The sequence below is a fragment of the Oncorhynchus masou genome, unplaced genomic scaffold, assembly GCF_036934945.1.
Source record: "Oncorhynchus masou masou isolate Uvic2021 unplaced genomic scaffold, UVic_Omas_1.1 unplaced_scaffold_1040, whole genome shotgun sequence".
Classification (NCBI taxonomy): domain Eukaryota; kingdom Metazoa; phylum Chordata; class Actinopteri; order Salmoniformes; family Salmonidae; genus Oncorhynchus; species Oncorhynchus masou.
Window position 1 is genome coordinate 155755 of NW_027000101.1, and position 21925 is coordinate 177679.

Sequence of the window (21925 nt, forward strand, 5' to 3'; positions counted from 1 at the left end):
CCCCTGGGTTCAACACTAGATGGGTCCTGTATCTCCCTGGGTTCAACACTAGCAGGGTCCTGTATCTCCCTGGGTTAATCACTAGATGGGTCCTGCATCTCCCCTGGGTTCAACACTAGATGGGTCCTGTATCTCCCCTGGGTTCAACACTAGCAGGGTCCCCATCTCCCCTGGGTTCAACACTAGATGGGTCCTGTATCTCCCCTGGGTTCAACACCAGCAGGGGCATCTCCCCTGGGTTCAACACTAGATCGGTCCTGTATCTCCCTGGGTTCAACACCAGTAGGGTCCTGTATCTCCCCTGGGTTCAACACTAGCAGGGTCTTGCATCTCCCCTGGGTTCAACACTAGCAGGGTCCTGTATCTCCCCTGGGTTCAACACCAGCAGGGTCCTGTATCTCCCTGGGTTCAACACTAGATGAGTCCTGTATCTCCCCTGGGTTAATCACTAGATGGGTCCTGTCTCCCCTGGGTTCAACACCAGTAGGGTCCTGTATCTCCCTGGGTTCAACACCAGTAGGGTCCTGTATCTCCCCTGGGTTCAACACTAGCAGGGTCCTGTATCTCCCCTGGGTTCAACACTAGCAGGGTCCTGTATCTCCCCTGGGTTCAACACTAGCAGGGTCCTGTACCCTCCTGGGTTCAACACTAGATGGGTCCTGTATCTCCCCTGGGTTCAACACTAGATGGGTCCTGTATCTCCTGGGTTCAACACTAGATGGGTCCTCCTCCCCTGGGTTCAACACTAGATGGGTCCTGTATCTCCCCTGGGTTCAACACTAGATGGGTCCTGTATCTCCCCTGGGTTCAACACTAGATGGGTCCTGTACCTCCCTGGGTTCAACACTAGCAGGGTCCTGTATCTCCCCTGGGTTCAACACTAGATGGGTCCTGTATCTCCCCCTGGGTTCAACACTAGATGGGTCCTGAATCCTGGAATCTTTTAAATGGGATTTTGGGAAAGTTACCGGGTTTCGCAACTCTAGACTCTAAAGCAGGGACGGGCAACTGGCAGATCAATCCCCCACCCCTCCCCCCTGTCGGGGTCTCAACTTGCTGTTGACAGTTAGATAAGTAGAATACACAAGTTGCCATTTCTAAATTTTGGTTGTGCATAAGCAGTTTTTCCTGCTTATGTCATTCACTGATAGTCAGTCAATTAGCCCATGTCAGCAAACACACATGTTTAGGCTGCTCAGTTAGTTTTGCGGGCAGCTATCTAAACTTGTTATCATGGTTGACTCCCCGGCCGGAGGACACGCTGTGCCATTTTAGATTTTTGGTAGTTCGTCTCACTCAGATATCATATTAGAGACCACAAACATTGCCCCTTCATCCTATGACTAGATGTGGTGAAAGAATATACACAGACGAAAGATTAAGTAGAAAATAGATCAATTAAACCCTTCTTCAAAACATCGAACTGAATGTAGATTTGAGAATGGGCCATTGGGACCATTTCTTTATACATTGAGTGTTATTATGACATTATTTGTAACAATGCAGAGTTTGTTTCTGGAGCAAAACGGGTCTTGGGGGCTCCCGAGTGGTGTAGTGGTCTAAGGGAATGTTTGAGGTGTCACTACAGATCCGGGTTTGATCCCAGGCTGTGTCACACAACTGACCGTGACCAGGAGTTCCATAGGGCGGCGCACAATTGGCCCAGCGTCGTTAGGGGAGGGTTTAGCCGGGGGGGGCGGCCTTTAGTTTCCTTATCGTGCTCTAGCGACTCCTTATGGCGGGCCGGGCACCTGCAGGCGGACTTCGATTGTCAGTTGAATGGTGTCTCCTCCGACACATTGGTGCGGCTGGGTTAAGCTGACAGGTGTTAGGAAGCTCATTTTGGCAAGTCATGTTTCTGAGGACGCATGAATCAACCTTTGCCTTTCCCGAGCCAGTTGGGAAGTTGCAATGAGACAAGATCGGGAATTGGATATGATGAAATTGGGGTGAGAGAGGGTATTAGAACGAGAGAGAGAGAGAGGAGAAAAAAAAGGGGGGGTGTCTGTACAGCTGAGATCTGTCCGCGGCCCTGGGCAAGAAAATTTGAGGCCCCCATCTTTGCAGGTCAAGAAAACATTTACATTTACATTTAAGTCATTTGGCAGACACTCTTATCCAGAGCGACTTACAAATTGGTGAATTCACCTTATGACATCCAGTTAGTGGTTTTAAAGCTAATTTCCTACAATTCTACGCATTTTGACATGGCTAATGTTGTGTTCTTATGCTCCAAACATATTAACAAATTCAATGACGGTCTGATTGTCTAGCTTTTATTTTGGTAATTGGAAGTCCTCATTATAGGCTATTTAAAATATATATATACATACATACATACATACATACATATTATTTTATATACATACATACATACATACATACATACATACATACATACATATTATTTTATATACATACATACATACATACATACATACATACATACATACATACATACATACATACATACATACATACATACATATATTATTTTATATACATACATACATACATACATACATATGATTTTATATACATACATACATACATATGATTTTATATACATACATACATACATATGATTTTATATACATACATACATACATACATACATACATACATACATACATACATACATACATACATACATACATACATACATACATACATACATACATACATACATATTATTTTATATACATACATACATACATACATACATATGATTTTATATACATACATACATACATATGATTTTATATACATACATACATACATATGATTTTATATATATACATACATACATACATACATACATACATACATACATACATACATACATACATACATACATACATACATATTATTTTATATACATACATACATACATACATACATACATACATACATACATACATACATACATACATACATACATATTATTTTATATACATACATACATATGATTTTATATACATATATATATATACAGGACCCTGCTAGTGTTGAACCCAGGGGAGATACAGGACCCTGCTAGTGTTGAACCCAGGGGAGATACAGGACCCTGCTAGTGTTGAACCCAGGGGAGATACAGGACCCTGCTAGTGTTGAACCCAGGGGAGATACAGGACCCTGCTAGTGTTGAACCCAGGGGAGATACAGGACCCTGCTAGTGTTGAACCCAGGGGAGATACAGGACCCTGCTAGTGTTGAACCCAGGGGAGATACAGGACCCTGCTAGTGTTGAACCCAGGGGAGATACAGGATATATATAAACCATAACCTCAATATCCTGTATCATCCCCTGGGTTCAATATATCTCCATTTTGTATTTGGTTTAGTAGTTTTAGTTTACCCTGAAAGCGTTTTAACATCCCAAGTAGTTTTTGAACCACTGAGGATGGGAGGAGAAAACGATCTCCAAGTTAAAGGGCAACTTGGGGATTTTAACAACGAGGCCCTTTTTTCTACGACCCCAGGGTCCCATTAACTAGCGGATACCATTTTTATGTCTCCGTGTCCAGTATGAAGGAAGTTTGAGCTAACCAGCGGCTGATACCCATAGACTCCCAGTCATTGTGCTAACGCTAGTTAGCACCTTCCTTCAAACTGCACGGCGGAGACATAAAAATGATGTTAGTGAGTTCATCAGACTCCCTTTCAACTCCAGCTACTACTAACTTATTGGTTGTTGTTTCATGTGCAGTATTGACTATATTGATGAGTTTATTAGCAGGGGTGATTGTTTCTCTGTCTCTCTGGATATGAAAAATAAACAGTGGTTCTCTGGCTGACCGCCTTCACTTCTGCAATGCATTGTGGTCCTTCCTGTGTCAGCTGGGGAATGACCTGTACAGAAGAGACCAGAGGGTCAACAGGAAGTTGGATACATCTGCCGAGTCAGGTTCTCACTCTTCTCTCCCTTTCCCTCTCTCCCTTTCCCTCTCTCTCCCTTTTCTCTCCCTTTCCCTCTCTCCCATCTCCTCTCTCTCTCCCTTTCCCTCTCTCCCATCTCCTCTCTCTCTCTCCCTTATCCCTCTCTCCCATCTCCTCTCTCTCTCTCCCTTTCCCTCTCTCTCTCTCTCTCCCTTTCCCTCTCTCCTCTCTCCCTTTCCCTCTCTCTCTCTCGCTTTCCCTCTCTCCCATCTCCTCTCTCTCCCTTTCTCTCTCCATTCCCTCTCTCCCCTCTCTCCCTTTCCCTCTCTCCCATCTCCTCCCCCTTTCCCCCTCTCCCATCTCTCTCCCATATCTTCCCTCTCGCTCTGCCTCTCTCTGTAGGCAAGGCATTTGTTCCCAAGCAGCGGCCCATCGAGTCTCGTCAGGAAGATGTAACGACCCTTGACCCGGAACTAGAAGAGGCCCTGTCCAGTGCTACCGACACTGAACTCTGTGACCTGGCAGGTAAGGGGGAGGGGGCAGGTAGGCTGTCTTCTTAGGGACAGAGACACACACAGCCTCTCTCGCTCTCTCTGCATTCAAAAGATCTGTGTATCTTACTGTCTCCAGTCTCTCCAAGAACAGCTAAATACAGGAGTCTTTCATACACACTGTCAGCCAGGCTTGTCCCATGGTACACACACACTAAGCCTGTTGTGTGTTTGTCCACAGCCATCCTAGGTGTCCATACCCTGGTGACCAGCACCCAGAGCTACGATGGAACCAGCAGTAAAGACGGAGGATACAACAGTGAGTACACAACCACAATGTAACCATTACACAACCACAATGTAACCATTACACAACCACAATGTAACCACAACACAACCACAATGTAACCATAACACAACCGCAATGTAACCATAACACAACCAAGCAATGTAACCATAACTCAACCGCAATGTAACCATAACTCAACCGCAATGTAACCATAACTCAACCGCAATGTAACCATAACTCAACCGCAATGTAACCACAACTCAACCGCAATGTAACCACAATGCAATGTAACCACAACGCAACCGCAATGTAACCACAACGCAACCGCAATGTAACCACAACGCCACACAATGTAACCACAACGCCACCGCAATGTAACCACAACGCCACCGCAATGTAACCACAACGCAACCGCAATGTAACCACAACGCAACCGCAATGTAACCACAACGCAACCGCAATGTAACCACAACGCAACCGCAATGTAACCACAACGCAACCGCAATGTAACCACAACGCAACGCAATGTAACCACAACTCAACCGCAATGTAACCACAACGCAACCGCAATGTAACCACAACGCAACCGCAATGTAACCACAACTCAACCGCAATGTAACCACAACGCAACCGCAATGTAACCACAACGCAACCGCAATGTAACCACAACGCAACCGCAATGTAACCACAACACAACCGCAATGTAACCACAACTCAACCGCAATGTAACCATAAATAACTCAACCGCAATGTAACCATAAATAACTCAACCGCAATGTAACCACAACGCAACCGCAATGTAACCACAACGCAACCGCAATGTAACCACAACGCAACCGCAATGTAACCACAACGCAACCGCAATGTAACCACAACGCAACCGCAATGTAACCACAACGCAACCGCAATGTAACCACAACCTAAACACAGTTACCTCCATGCAACCCCAACCTAAACACAGTTACCTCCATGCAACCCCAACCTAAACACAGTTACCTCCATGCAACCGCTACACTACTAACCCCAACATAACCAGGGTTATATTTGCTCTGGGTTCCACCTGGTTGTTTGGTGACCAGTCCTCCTATATAAATGAGGTGTGATGGATACAGATGGATCTATTTCAGACGTGGTGAAGGGGGAGAAGATGAACCCCGTGTTTGATGAGCCTCCCAACCCCACTAACGTAGACGACACTCTGCAGAGGATAAGAAACAACGACGCTGCGCTGACGGAGGTTAACCTCAACAACATCAAGGTACACACACACACACGCAGACACACACATAAGCAGACATGCACACGCACACACACGCAGACACACACATACGCAGACACGCACACACGCAGACACACACGCACACACGCAGACACACACACACGCAGACACACATACGCAGACACACACACACGCAGACACACACATACGCAGACACGCACACACGCAGACACGCACACACACACGCAGACACACACACACACACGCAGACACACATACGCATACGCAGACACACACACGCAGACACACGCACGCACGCAGACACGCATACGCAGACACGCACACGCATACGCAGACACACACACGCATACGCAGACACACACACACGCACACACATACGCAGACACACACACACACACGCAGACACACACAGACACGCAGACACAGACACACACACGCTTGCAGACACACAGAAACACACACATTGTTTATTTATTTTTATATATATATATATATATATATATATATATATATATATATATATATATATATATATATGAAAACTCACTGACACACACACAATGAGACAAGATGTGATTCTCCTGTATTTTCCTGGTGTTCCAGAACATTCCCATTCCCACGCTGAAGGAGTTTGCCAAGGCCATGGAGAGGAACACACACGTCAAGAAGTTCAGCCTCGCCGCCACACGGAGCAACGACCCCATCGCTGTGGTGGGTGTCTGTCTGTCTGTCTGTCTGTCTGTCTGTCTGCCTGTCTGTAGGTGTCTCTCTGTCTGTCTGTCTGTCTGGGTGTCTGTCTGTCTGTCTGTCTGCCTGGGTGTCTGTCTGGGTGTCTGTCTGTCTGGGTGTCTGTGTCTGTCTGGGTGTCTGTCTGGGTGTCTGTCTGTCTGGGTGTCTGTCTGGGTGTCTGTCTGGGTGTCTGTCTGTCTGGGTGTCTGTCTGTCTGGGTGTCTGTCTGTCTGTCTGTCTGTCTGGGTGTCTGTCTGTCTGTCTGGGTGTCTGTCTGTCTGGGTGTCTGTCTGTCTGCCTGGGTGTCTGTCTGTGTGTCTTTCTGCCTGGGTGTCTGTCTGCCTGGGTGTCTGTCTGCCTGGGTGTCTGTCTGCCTGGGTGTCTGTCTGCCTGGGTGTCTGTCTGTATGTCTGTCTGGGTGTCTGTCTGTATGTCTGTCTGGGTGTCTGTCTGGGTGTCTATGTCTGTCTGTCTGCCTGTCTGCCTGGGTGTCTGTCTGCCTGGGTGTCTGTCTGCCTGGGTGTCTGTCTGTATGTCTGTCTGGGTGTCTGTCTGTATGTCTGTCTGGGTGTCTGTGTCTGTCTGGGTGTCTGTCTGGGTGTCTGTCGATGTCTGTCTGTCTTGGTGTCTGTCTGTCTGTCTGGGTGTCTATGTCTGTCTGTCTGGGTTTCTATGTCTGTCTGTCTGTCTGTCTGGGTGTCTGTCTGGGTGTCTGTCGATGTCTGTCTGTCTTGGTGTCTGTCTGTCTGTCTGGGTGTCTATGTCTGTCTGTCTGGGTTTCTATGTCTGTCTGTCTGTCTGTCTGGGTGTCTGTCTGGGTGTCTGTCGATGTCTGTCTGTCTTGGTGTCTGTCTGTCTTGGTGTCTGTCTGTCTGGGTGTCTGTATGTCTGCCTGGGTGTCTGTCTGGGTGTCTGTCGATGTCTGTCTGTCTTGGTGTCTATGTCTGTCTGGGTGTCTGTCTGGGTGTCTGTCGATGTCTGTCTGTCTTGGTGTCTATGTCTGTCTGTCTGTCTGTCTGGGTGTCTGTCTGGGTGTTTGTCTATGTCTGTCTGTCTGGGTGTCTGTCTGTCTTGGTGTCTGTCTGTCTGCCTGGGTGTCTGTATGTCTGCCTGGGTGTCTGTATGTCTGCCTGGGTGTCTGTATGTCTGGTCTGGGTGTCTGTCTGTGGGTAGGGAAGAAGTGTGTGCAGGTTTATGCTCCAACCCACTCCTAACTACCCCCCTCCCAGGCGATGAGTGAGATGCTGAAGGAGAACAAGTCGTTGCGGAGTCTCAACCTGGAGTCTAACTTCATCACCAGCGCTGGTGCTGCTGCTCTGGTGGACGCTCTCCGAGACAACGACACACTAACTGAGATCAAGATAGACAACCAGGTAACACACACACACACACACACACACACACACACACACACACACACACACTGACTGAGATCAAGATAGACAACCAGGTAACACACACACACACACTGACTGAGATCAAGATAGACAACTAGGTAACACACACACACACACACACACACACACACACACACACACACACACACACACACACACACTGACTGAGATCAAGATAGACAGCCAGGTAACACACACACACTGACTGAGATCAAGATAGACAGCCAGGTAACACACACACACTGACTGAGATCAAGATAGACAGCCAGGTAACACACACACACTGACTGAGATCAAGATAGACAACCAGGTAACACACACACACACACACACACACACACTGACTGAGATCAAGATAGACAACCAGGTAACACACACACTAAATATAAACACACATCACACTAACTATACACACATACATGATCACACTAACTATACACACATACATGATCACACTAACTATACACACATACATGATCACACTAACTATACACACATACATGATCACACTAACTATACACACATACATGATCACACTAACTATACACACATACATGATCACACTAACTATACACACATACATGATCACACTAACTATACACACATACATGATCACACTAACTATACACACATGCATGATCACACTAACTATACACACATGCATGATCACCCTAACTACACACACATGCATGATCACCCTAACTACACACACATGCATGATCACACTAACTACACACACATGCATGATCACACTAACTACACACACATGCATGATCACACTAACTATACACACATGCATGATCACACTAACTATACACACATGCATGATCACACTAACTATACACACATACATGATCACACTAACTATACACACATACATGATCACACTAACTATACACACACTCACTCACCACAGGGGTTTTTGTCCAATTGTTCAGGATGGTAAAAAAGTTTTCAGCTGGAACTTAAAACCAGATCTAAAGTAGAAAATCTAAACAGAGAAAGGTCATCTAACAGTCAGCGAACATTTAGGACGTCAGGGAGAATCTAGAATTCAAAAACATTTATTGTGATGTGGGGCCCCCGGGTTCATTCAGTTACAACGTTTGAGTCACTCAGATTGCTTAAGACATGGCAAAATGGTGTAGGATTGAAATGTTCTCTCAGCCACATGGCAAAATGGTGGAGGATTGAAATGTTCTCTCAGCCACATGGCAAAATGTGTAGGATTCAAATGTTCTCTCAGCCACATGGCAAAATGGTGTAGGATTCAAATGTTCTCTCAGCCACATGGCAAAATGGTGTAGGATTCAAATGTTCTCTCAGCCACATGGCAAAATGGTGTAGGATTCAAATGTTCTCTCAGCCACATGGCAAAATGTGTGGAATACAAATGTTCTCTCAGCCACATGGCAAAATGTGTAGAATTCAAATGTTCTCTCAGCCACATGGCAAAATGTGTGGAATTCAAATGTTCTCTCAGCCACATGGCAAAATGTGTGGAATTCAAATGTTCTGTGTGGTTCTTGATGTGTGTGTGTGTGGTTCTTGATGTGTGTGTGTGTGGTTCTTGATGTGTGTGTGTGTGGTTCTTGATGTGTGTGTGTGTGGTACTTGATGTGTGTGTGTGTCTCTACAGAGGCAGCAGCTGGGGACTTCAGTAGAGATGGAGATGGCTAAGATGCTGGAGGACAACAACAGCATAGTGAAGTTTGGCTACCACTTCTGTCAGCAAGGCCCACGGGCCAGAGCTGCTGCTGCTATCACCAAGAACAATGACCTGAGTAAGAACACACACACACACACACACACACACACACTCAGCTTTTAGGGTTGGCCTCTTTTGGGTTCAGGGTATGATATGTACTCCTTTATGATGTCATATCAGTCAGACTGATAATACAGTAATACAGTATATTATACTACAGTCAGTCTGACAGGGTTACTATAACTCAGTATATTATACTACAGTCAGTCTGACTATAACACAGTATATTATACTACAGTCAGTCTGACTATAACACAGTATATTATACTACAGTCAGACTGACTGTAACACAGTATATTATACTACAGTCAGACTGACTGTAACACAGTATATTATACTACAGTCAGTCTGACTGTAACACAGTATATTATACTACAGTCAGTCTGACTGTAACACAGTATATTATACTACAGTCAGTCTGACTGTAACACAGTATATTATACTACAGTCAGTCTGACTGTAACACAGTATATTATACTACAGTCAGTCTGACTGTAACACAATATGTTATACTACAGTCAGTCTGACTGTAACACAGTATATTATACTACAGTCAGTCTGACTGTAACACAGTATATTATACTACAGTCAGACTGACTGTAACACAGTATATTATACTACAGTCAGACTGACTGTAACACAGTATATTATACTACAGTCAGACTGACTGTAACACAGTATATTATACCACAGTCAGTCTGACTGTAACACAGTATATTATACCACAGTCAGTCTGACTGTAACACAGTATATTATACTACAGTCAGTCTGACTGTAACACAGTATATTATACTACAGTCAGTCTGACTGTAACACAGTATATTATACTACAGTTAGTCTGACTATAACACAGTATATTATACCACAGTCAGACTGACTGTAACACAGTATATTATACCACAGTCAGTCTGACTATAACACAGTATATTATACCACAGTCAGTCTGACTGTAACACAGTATATTATACTACAGTCAGTCTGACTGTAACACAGTATATTATACCACAGTCAGACTGACTGTAACACAGTATATTATACCACAGTCAGTCTGACTATAACACAGTATATTATACCACAGTCAGTCTGACTGTAACACAGTATATTATACTACAGTCAGTCTGACAGGGTTACTATAACACAGTATATTATACCACAGTCAGTCTGACTGTAACACAGTATATTATACTACAGTCAGACTGACTATAACACAGTATATTATACTACAGTCAGTCCGACTGTAACACAGTATATTATACTACAGTCAGACTGACTGTAACACAGTATATTATACTACAGTCAGACTGACTGTAACACAGTATATTATACTACAGTCAGACTGACTATAACACAGTATATTATACTACAGTCAGTCTGACTGTAACACAGTATATTATACTACAGTCAGTCTGACTATAACACAGTATATTATACTACAGTCAGACTGACTGTAACACAGTATATTATACCACAGTCAGTCTGACTGTAACACAGTATATTATACTACAGTCAGTCTGACTGTAACACAGTATATTATACTACAGTCAGTCTGACTGTAACACAGTATATTATACTACAGTCAGTCTGACTGTAACACAGTATATTATACTACAGTCAGTCTGACTGTAACACAGTATATTATACTACAGTCAGTCTGACTGTAACACAGTATATTATACTACAGTCAGTCTGACTGTAACACAGTATATTATACTACAGTCAGTCTGACTGTAACACAGTATATTATACTACAGTCAGTCTGACTGTAACACAGTATATTATACTACAGTCAGTCTGACTGTAACACAGTATATTATACTACAGTCAGACTGACTGTAACACAGTATATTATACTACAGTCAGTCTGACTGTAACACAGTATATTATACTACAGTCAGACTGACTGTAACACAGTATATTATACTACAGTCAGACTGACTGTAACACAGTATATTATACTACAGTCAGTCTGACAGGGTTACTATAACACAGTATATTATACTACAGTCAGACTGACTATAACTCAGTATATTATACTACAGTCAGACTGACTGTAACACAGTATGTTATACTACAATCAGACTGACTGTAACACAGTATATTATACTACAGTCAGTCTGACTGTAACACAGTATATTATACTACAGTCAGTCTGACTGTAACACAGTATGTTATACTACAATCAGACTGACTGTAACACAGTATATTATACTACAGTCAGTCTGACTATAACACAGTATATTATACTACAGTCAGACTGACTGTAACACAGTATATTATACTACAGTCAGTCTGACTGTAACACAGTATATTATACTACAGTCAGTCTGACTGTAACACAGTATATTATACTACAGTCAGTCTGACTGTAACACAGTATATTATACTACAGTCAGTCTGACTGTAACACAGTATATTATACTACAGTCAGTCTGACTGTAACACAGTATATTATACTACAGTCAGTCTGACTGTAACACAGTATGTTATACTACAATCAGACTGACTGTAACACAGTATATTATACTACAGTCAGTCTGACTATAACACAGTATATTATACTACAGTCAGACTGACTGTAACACAGTATATTATACTACAGTCAGTCTGACTGTAACACAGTATATTATACTACAGTCAGTCTGACTGTAACACAGTATATTATACTACAGTCAGTCTGACTGTAACACAGTATATTATACTACAGTCAGTCTGACTGTAACACAGTATATTATACTACAGTCAGTCTGACTGTAACACAGTATATTATACTACAGTCAGACTGACTGTAACACAGTATATTATACTACAGTCAGTCTGACTGTAACACAGTATATTATACTACAGTCAGTCTGACTGTAACACAGTATATTATACTACAGTCAGACTGACTGTAACACAGTATATTATACTACAGTCAGACTGACTGTAACACAGTATATTATACTACAGTCAGTCTGACAGGGTTACTATAACACAGTATATTATACTACAGTCAGACTGACTATAACTCAGTATATTATACTACAGGCAGACTGACTGTAACACAGTATGTTATACTACAATCAGACTGACTGTAACACAGTATATTATACTACAGTCAGTCTGACTGTAACACAGTATATTATACTACAGTCAGTCTGACTGTAACACAGTATATTATACTACAGTCAGTCTGACTGTAACACAGTATATTATACTACAGTCAGTCTGACTGTAACACAGTATGTTATACTACAGTCAGACTGACTATAACACAGTATATTATACTACAGTCAGTCTGACTATAACACAGTATATTATACTACAGTCAGACTGACTATAACACAGTATATTATACTACAATCAGACTGACAGGGTTACTATAACACAGTATATTATACTACAGTCAGTCTGACTGTAACACAGTATATTATACTACAGTCAGTCTGACTGTAACACAGTATATTATACTACAGTCAGACTGACTATAACACAGTATATTATACTACAATCAGACTGACAGGGTTACTATAACACAGTATATTATACTACAGTCAGTCTGACTGTAACACAGTATATTATACTACAGTCAGTCTGACTGTAACACAGTATATTATACTACAGTCAGTCTGACTGTAACACAGTATATTATACTACAGTCAGTCTGACTGTAACACAGTATATTATACCACAGTCAGACTGACTGTAACACAGTATATTATACCACAGTCAGTCTGACTATAACACAGTATATTATACCACAGTCAGTCTGACTGTAACACAGTATATTATACTACAATCAGACTGACAGGGTTACTATAACACAGTATATTATACCACAGTCAGTCTGACTGTAACACAGTATATTATACTACAGTCAGACTGACTATAACACAGTATATTATACTACAGTCAGTCCGACTGTAACACAGTATATTATACTACAGTCAGTCTGACTATAACACAGTATATTATACTACAGTCAGACTGACTATAACACAGTATATTATACCACAGTCAGTCTGACTGTAACACAGTATATTATACTACAGTCAGTCTGACTGTAACACAGTATATTATACTACAGTCAGTCTGACTGTAACACAGTATATTATACTACAGTCAGTCTGACTGTAACACAGTATATTATACTACAGTCAGTCTGACTGTAACACAGTATATTATACTACAGTCAGTCTGACTGTAACACAGTATATTATACTACAGTCAGTCTGACTGTAACACAGTATATTATACTACAGTCAGTCTGACTGTAACACAGTATATTATACTACAGTCAGACTGACTGTAACACAGTATATTATACTACAGTCAGTCTGACTGTAACACAGTATATTATACTACAGTCAGACTGACTGTAACACAGTATATTATACTACAGTCAGTCTGACAGGGTTACTATAACACAGTATATTATACTACAGTCAGACTGACTATAACTCAGTATATTATACTACAGTCAGACTGACTGTAACACAGTATATTATACTACAGTCAGACTGACTGTAACACAGTATATTATACTACAGTCAGTCTGACAGGGTTACTATAACACAGTATATTATACTACAGTCAGACTGACTATAACTCAGTATATTATACTACAGTCAGACTGACTGTAACACAGTATGTTATACTACAATCAGACTGACTGTAACACAGTATATTATACTACAGTCAGACTGACTGTAACACAGTATATTATACTACAGTCAGTCTGACAGGGTTACTATAACACAGTATATTATACTACAGTCAGTCTGACTATAACACAGTATATTATACTACAGTCAGTCTGACTATAACACAGTATATTATACTACAGTCAGTCTGACTGTAACACAGTATATTATACTACAGTCAGTCTGACTGTAACACAGTATATTATACTACAGTCAGTCTGACTGTAACACAGTATATTATACTACAGTCAGTCTGACTGTAACACAGTATATTATACTACAGTCAGTCTGACTGTAACACAGTATATTATACTACAGTCAGTCTGACTATAACACAGTATATTATACTACAGTCAGTCTGACTGTAACACAGTATATTATACTACAGTCAGACTGACTAACACAGTATATTATACTACAGTCAGTCTGACTGTAACACAGTATATTATACTACAGTCAGACTGACAGGGTTACTATAACTCAGTATGTTATACTACAGTCAGTCTGACTGTAACACAGTATATTATACTACAGTCAGACTGACTATAACACAGGATATTATACTACAGTCAGACTGACAGGGTTACTATAACACAGTATATTATACTACAGTCAGTCTGACTGTAACACAGTATATTATACTACAGTCAGTCTGACAGGGTTACTATAACACAGTATATTATACCACAGTCAGACCGACTATAACACAGTATATTATACTACAGTCAGTCTGACTGTAACACAGTATATTATACTACAGTCAGTCTGACTGTAACACAGTATATTATACTACAGTCAGTCTGACTGTAACACAGTATATTATACTACAGTCAGTCTGACTGTAACACAGTATATTATACTACAGTCAGTCTGACTGTAACACAGTATATTATACTACAGTCAGTCTGACTGTAACACAGTATATTATACTACAGTCAGACTGACTATAACACAGTACATTATACTACAGTCAGACTGACTATAACACAGTACGTTATACTACAGTCAGTCTGACTGTAACACAGTATATTATACTACAGTCAGTCTGACTATAACACAGTATATTATACTACAGTCAGACTGACAGGGTTACTATAACACAGTATATTATACTACAGTCAGACTGACAGGGTTACTATAACACAGTATATTATACTACAGTCAGACTGACTATAACACAGTATATTATACTACAGTCAGTCTGACTGTAACACAGTATATTATACTACAGTCAGACTGACTATAACACAGTATATTATACTACAGTCAGACTGACTGTAACACAGTATATTATACTACAGTCAGACTGACAGGGTTACTATAACAGTGTTATATCATAATTCTACCATCTCAAAGACACATTTCCAGTGGTTTCCATGGTGACGCAGAGGGTGGGTGGACTTGGTTCATGTTGTTTTATACCCAGGCCTTTGGTGAGGATGACATTTAGCTTCTCTTCTTGAAGATGGTCTTTTCTTCTAGTCCTGTTGAAAGAGCTCTTTCTCCTTTCTTTCCTGTCATTTGACATTGTTCCCTCTCTCCTCCTGTCCTGTCTGAAGCCCAGGGCCTCTCCCCTCTGTCCTGTCTGAAGCCCAGGGCCTCTCCCCTCTGTCCTGTCTGAAGCCCAGGGCCTCTCCCCTCTGTCCTGTCTGAAGCCCAGGGCCTCTCCCCTCTGTCCTGTCTGACCTAGTGGAGTACAGGTCTCTCCTCCCCTCTGTCCTGTCTGACCTACTGGAGTACAGGTCTCTCCTCCCCTCTGTCCTGTCTGACCTAGTGGAGTACAGGTCTCTCCTCCCCTCTGTCCTGTCTGACCTACTGGTGTACAGGTCTCTCCTCCCCTCTGTCCTGTCTGACCTAGTGGAGTACAGGTCTCTCCTCCCCTCTGTCCTGTCTGACCTAGTGGAGTACAGGTCTCTCCTCCCCTCTGTCCTGTCTGACCTACTGGAGTACAGGTCTCTCCTCTGTCCCCTCTGTCCTGTCTGACCTAGTTGTACAGGTCTCTCCTCCCCTCTGTCCTGTCTGACCTACTGGAGTACAGGTCTCTCCTCCCCTCTGTCCTGTCTGACCTACTGGAGTACAGGTCTCTCCTTCCCTCTGTCCTGTCTGACCTAGTGGAGTACAGGTCTCTCCTCCCCTCTGTCCTGTCTGACCTACTGGAGTACAGGTCTGAGAAGCATTGTTTTGACGTGTCCTCTGTTGATAATCCTGGTCCTATTAGCGACCTGTGGTAGTTGTTGATAATCCTGGTCATATTAGCGACCCATGGTAGTTGTTGATAATCCTGGTCATATTAGCGACCCGTGGTAGTTGTTGATAATCCTGGTCATATTAATGACCCGTGGTAGTTGTTGATAATCCTGGTCATATTAGCGACCCGTGGTAGGTGTTGATAATCCTGGTCATATTAGCGACCCGTGGTAGTTGTTGATAATCCTGGTCATATTAGCGACCCGTGGTAGGTGTTGATAATCCTGGTCATATTAGCGACCCGTGGTAGTTGTAGCATATTAGGTCTTTCCTCTTTCTACATTTCTAACTGATATTTTAATCTCTGTCACGTGAAACCGATGTGCTGTGTGATTTTGACAGGTGTTTTCCCGCTAATTACATTATGGAACAAACTTTTGCACATAGCCTTGTGCGGCCTGCTGCCTTGGCCTGCTGCCTTGTGCGGCCTGCTGCCTTGTGCGGCCTGCTGCCTTGTGCGGCCTGCTGCCTTGTGCGGCCTGCTGCCTTGTGCGGCCTGCTGCCTTGTGCGGCCTGCTGCCTTGTGCGGCCTGCTGCCTTGTGCGGCCTGCGGCCTGCTGCCTTGTGGGGCCTGCTGCCTTGTGCGGCCTGCTGCCTTGTGGGGCCTGCTACCTTGTGGGGCCTGCTGCCTTGTGCGGCCTGCTGCCTTGTGCGGCCTGCTGCCTTGTGCGGCCTGCTGCCTTGTGCGGCCTGCTGCCTTGTGTGGTCTGCTGCCTTGTGCGCATTGCTGCGCTTATAATGTGAAGAAATAATAATTGATCAACATTTTAAGCTGAACGTTCTGATCTGTTGCATCAGACTCATTTGCTCTTTAACATGGTTGTTTTATGTATCCCAGGCCTTACTGGTTGTATGAATCTGGGATCTATCGTCACACAACTGTCCCAGAGTCTGTTTTGTAAATAGGCTATTTATTTCTCAACAACCTGACCAATAGAATAGGTAAACTTTTCTACTATAGTATATTGACATAGGCTAGTGATTTAGCTGTTAGGGCTACTGTTTTGATGACCCGAGGAAAAGTAAATGTGGACAATTATTCTAACATGTTCAAAGTGCACATCAGAATTCAGTACGAAGTACCACACGTCGATGTGTCCTCGACTTGCATGTTCTGTTAATTAACCTCTTGGAACTCCCCATCCCGGATCCGGGATCGTATTACCTATGTATTACCTTAATCTAAATGTGATTTCTATCCTTCATTAGCATAAGGCTGGTTTGACTATCCGTTAGCGTAAGGCTGGTTTGACTATCCGTAGCATAAGCTGGTTTGTAAGGCATAAGGGGTTTGACTATCCGTTAGCGTGCATAGGCTGGTTTGACTATCCGTTAGCGTTAGCATAAGGCTGGTTTGACTATCCGTTAGCGTAAGGCTGGTTTGACTATCCGTTAGCATAAGGCTGGTTTGACTATCCGTTAGCGTAAGGCTGGTTTGACTATCCGTTAGCGTAAGGCTGGTTTGACTATCCGTTAGCGTAAGGCTGGTTTGACTATCCGTTAGCATAAGGCTGGTTTGACTATCCGTTAGCGTAAGGCTGGTTTGATTATCCGTTAGCGTAAGGCTGGTTTGACTATCCGTTAGCGTAAGGCTGGTTTGACTATCCGTTAGCGTAAGGCTGGTTTGACTATCTGACCTTAGCGTAAGGCTGGTTTGACTATGTAAAGTATAGGCTGGTTTGACTATCCTGTTAGCGTAAGGCTGGTTTGACTATCCGTTAGCGTAAAGGCTAGGGTTTTGACTATCCTGTAAAGTCGTAGGGGCGTGGTTTGACTATCATAGGGTGGACTCTGCGTGGGCTGGTTGCACTGTAAAGTCATAGGGTTGGATCCTTAGCGTGGGCTGGTTTGACTATCCTGTAAAGGCTGGTTCTGACGTGGGCTTGTATCCTGTAAAGTCATAGGTAACTGGCTGGTTTCTGACGTGGGCTATCACTGTTAGGGTCGGAGACGTATGCACTGTAAAGTCTGGTTTGACTATCCGTTGCAGCGTAAGGCTGCTTGTTTGACTATCCGTGGGCTTGTATGCGTAAGTCATAGGGTTTTGACGTGGGCTATCCGTTACGTGGGCGTATGCACTGGTCTGGTTTGACTATGGGCTTGTATGCTGTAAAGTCAAGGCTGGTTTGACTCTGACGTGGGCTTGTATGCACTGTAAAGTCATAGGGTTGGACTCTGACGTGGGCTTGTATGCACTGTAAAGCCATAGGGTTGGACTCTGACGTGGGCTTGTATGCACTGTAAAGTCATAGGGTTGGACTCTGGACGTGGGCTTGTATGCACTGTAAAGCCATAGGGTTGGACTCTGACGTGGGCTTGTATGCACTGTAAAGTCATAGGGTTGGACTCTGACGTGGGCTTGTATGCACTGTAAAGTCATAGGGTTGGACTCTGACGTGGGCTTGTATGCACTGTAAAGTCATAGGGTTGGACTCTGACGTGGGCTTGTATGCACTGTAAAGTCATAAGGTTGGACTCTGACGTGGGCTTGTATGCACTGTAAAGCCATAAGGTTGGACTCTTCTGTCTCTTCTGACCGGCACAGGACTGTTTTAGGATTGTTTGATCACCATGTTGTTTGCTGTGTTTTGATCAAGTTTCTATCTCACTGTACAATTCCTCCTTGTCCTCTTCTCCTTGTCCTCTTCCTGTCTTCTCTCCAGTCCGCAAGAGGCGAGTGGAGGGGGACCAGTAAGGGGCGGAGCCTGTCATGTCTCCCAGCCTGTCCCGTCGTCTCATCTCGCCGTATGGAATACATTTTCAGCCAATCCCCTGGTCTCATCTCACCGTGGACGTTAAGTCTTGTGCCAAAACCCGGAGCAAGGCACCCTCAACCAGACAGGGACCGTGAGTCCCAAATGGCACCCTTGTTCCCTACGTAGTGCACTACTTTTGATCAGAGCCCTAGGGGCTGTGATCGTGCCCTATAGAGAATAGGGTTCCATTTGAGACGCAGCTATCATCATCATCTATCTGAGGAGAAGAGAAATAACTGGAATAGCCCTCTCTAGTACCTACATATCTATACACATGTTGTTGTTGTTATTATTGTTTATTATACTATTGTTAGAACTACAGCTGTACATCTTATTGTTTAGTTTTTTCAGTTCATTTCAGGCGCTTTTTTATTTTTCTCTGAATGATTTATGTTCTGTTTTTTACTGTGTTTAGAGCAACATGAACAGTACTGTAATCTAACCAAGTTACCATGGTTTTAAACATTCTATCCTAACCTCTGACCTCTAACCCTACAGTGGTATAGGGCCCTGACCTCCAACCCCTACAGTGGTACGGGACAGGCCTCCCTAGCTAGACTGCTGTATCTCTTGGTTCTGAAAGCTGTGCTTCCTACACAGGGGGAAGAGAGAGGTTGATGTGATGGTAGGGCTGTCTGTTAACCTCCTGGGGTGGGTTGTCCTGGTAGGGCCGTTAACCTCCTGGGGTGGGTTGTCCTGGTAGGGCTGTCTTTAACCTCCTGGGGTGGGTTGTCCTGGTAGGGCTGTCTGTTTAACCTCCTGGGGTGGGTTGTCCTGGTAGGGCCGTCTGTTTAACCTCCTGGGGTGGGTTGTCCTGGTAGGGCCGTCTGTTTAACCTCCTGGGGTGGGTTGTTCTGGTAGGGCTGTCTGTTTAACCTCCTGGGGTGGGTTGTCCTGGTAGGGCTGTCTGTTAACCTCCTGGGGTGGGTTGTCCTGGTAGGGCCGTCTGTTAACCTCCTGGGGTGGGTTGTCCTGGTAGGGCTGTCTGTTTAACCTCCTGGGGTGGGTGTGGTGGGTTGTCCTGGTAGGGCCGTCTGTTAACCTCCTGGGGTGGGTTGTCCTGGTAGGGCTGTCTGTTTAACCTCCTGGGGTGGGTTGTCCTGGTAGGGCTGTCTGTTTAACCTCCTGGGGTGGGTGTGGTGGGTTGTCCTGGTAGGGCTGTCTGTTTAACCTCCTGGGGTGGGTTGTCCTGGTAGGGCTGTCTGTTTAACCTCCTGGGGTGGGTTGTCCTGGTAGGGCTGTCTGTTTAACCTCCTGGGGTGGGTTGTCCTGGTAGGGCCGTCTGTTTAACCTCCTGGGGTGGGTGTGGTGGGTTGTCCTGGTAGGGCTGTCTGTTTAACCTCCTGGGGTGGGTTGTCCTGGTAGGGCCGTCTGTTTAACCTCCTGGGGTGGGTGTGGTGGGTTGTCCTGGTAGGGCTGTCTGTTTAACCTCCTGGGGTGGGTGTGGTGGGTTGTCCTGGTAGGGCCGTCTGTTTAACCTCCTGGGGTGGGTTGTCCTGTCTGTTTAACCTCCTGGGGTGGGGTAGGGCTGTCTGTTAACCTCCTGGGGTGGATTGTCCTGGTAGGGCCGTCTGTTAACCTCCTGGGGTGGGTGTGGTGGGTTGTCCTGGTAGGGCCGTCTGTTAACCTCCTGGGGTGGGTTGTCCTGGTAGGGCTGTCTGTTTAACCTCCTGGGGTGGGTTGTCCTGGTAGGGCCGTCTGTTAACCTCCTGGGGTGGGTTGTCCTGGTAGGGCTGTCTGTTTAACCTCCTGGGGTGGGTTGTCCTGGTAGGGCCGTCTGTTTGACCTCCTGGGGTGGGTTGTCCTGGTAGGGGGCCTGGGGTGGGTGTGGTGGGTTGTCTGTTTGACCTCCTGGGGTGGGTTGTCCTGGTAGGGCCGTCTGTTTAACCTCCTGGGGTGGGTTGTCCTGGTTGGGCTGTCTGTTTAACCTCCTGGGGTGGGTTGTCCTGGTAGGGCCGTCTGTTTGACCTCCTGGGGTGGGTTGTTCTGGTAGGGCTGTCTGTTTAACCTCCTGGGGTGGGTGTGGTAGGGGCTGTCTGTCTGTTTAACCTCCTGGGGGTTGGTGCAGCTGTAGTGGACTCTGGAGGAGTGTATGAGAACAGCTGCTCTCTCTCTGAAAAAGTCTCAAGCCCTGAAGAACGTTTATAGATGTCTTAATACTGTCGTAAAGAATTTAAAGTCTTAAAGAATTAAAGTCTTAACATTTATAATACGGTGGATCTCTTTCAATCTCAACAATCTCTTTTTAAATCGATTCAGACTCCGATTTAATGGGTTTATTTTATTTCCCTCTGTGTCACTGGGAAACGTATGTGGATGTTATTTAACCAAGTAAATACGAGGTTTTTAAATCCACGACGATGAAGCATTGACCTGATCTTCTGCTCTCCTGTTATTGGTCTGACGTGAACGTCAGCTCAACCAATGGGCTTCTCCGATACTGAACC

At 44.2% G+C, this 21925-nt stretch overlaps 1 protein-coding gene across 1 annotated transcript; it reads left to right on the forward strand.

Moving 5' to 3' along the window:
- Positions 1 to 4241: 4241 nt before the first annotated feature.
- On the forward strand, positions 4242 to 20176 carry LOC135528811 (tropomodulin-3-like; the record flags this gene model as incomplete). The annotated part of the gene is made up of 7 exons (XM_064957866.1): positions 4242 to 4404; positions 4612 to 4689; positions 5787 to 5917; positions 6503 to 6610; positions 7858 to 8001; positions 9665 to 9809; positions 19386 to 20176. Coding segments are annotated over 7 exons (801 nt in total), but the record flags the coding sequence as incomplete, so codon positions are not given.
- Between the last annotated feature and the right edge of the window lie 1749 nt (positions 20177 to 21925).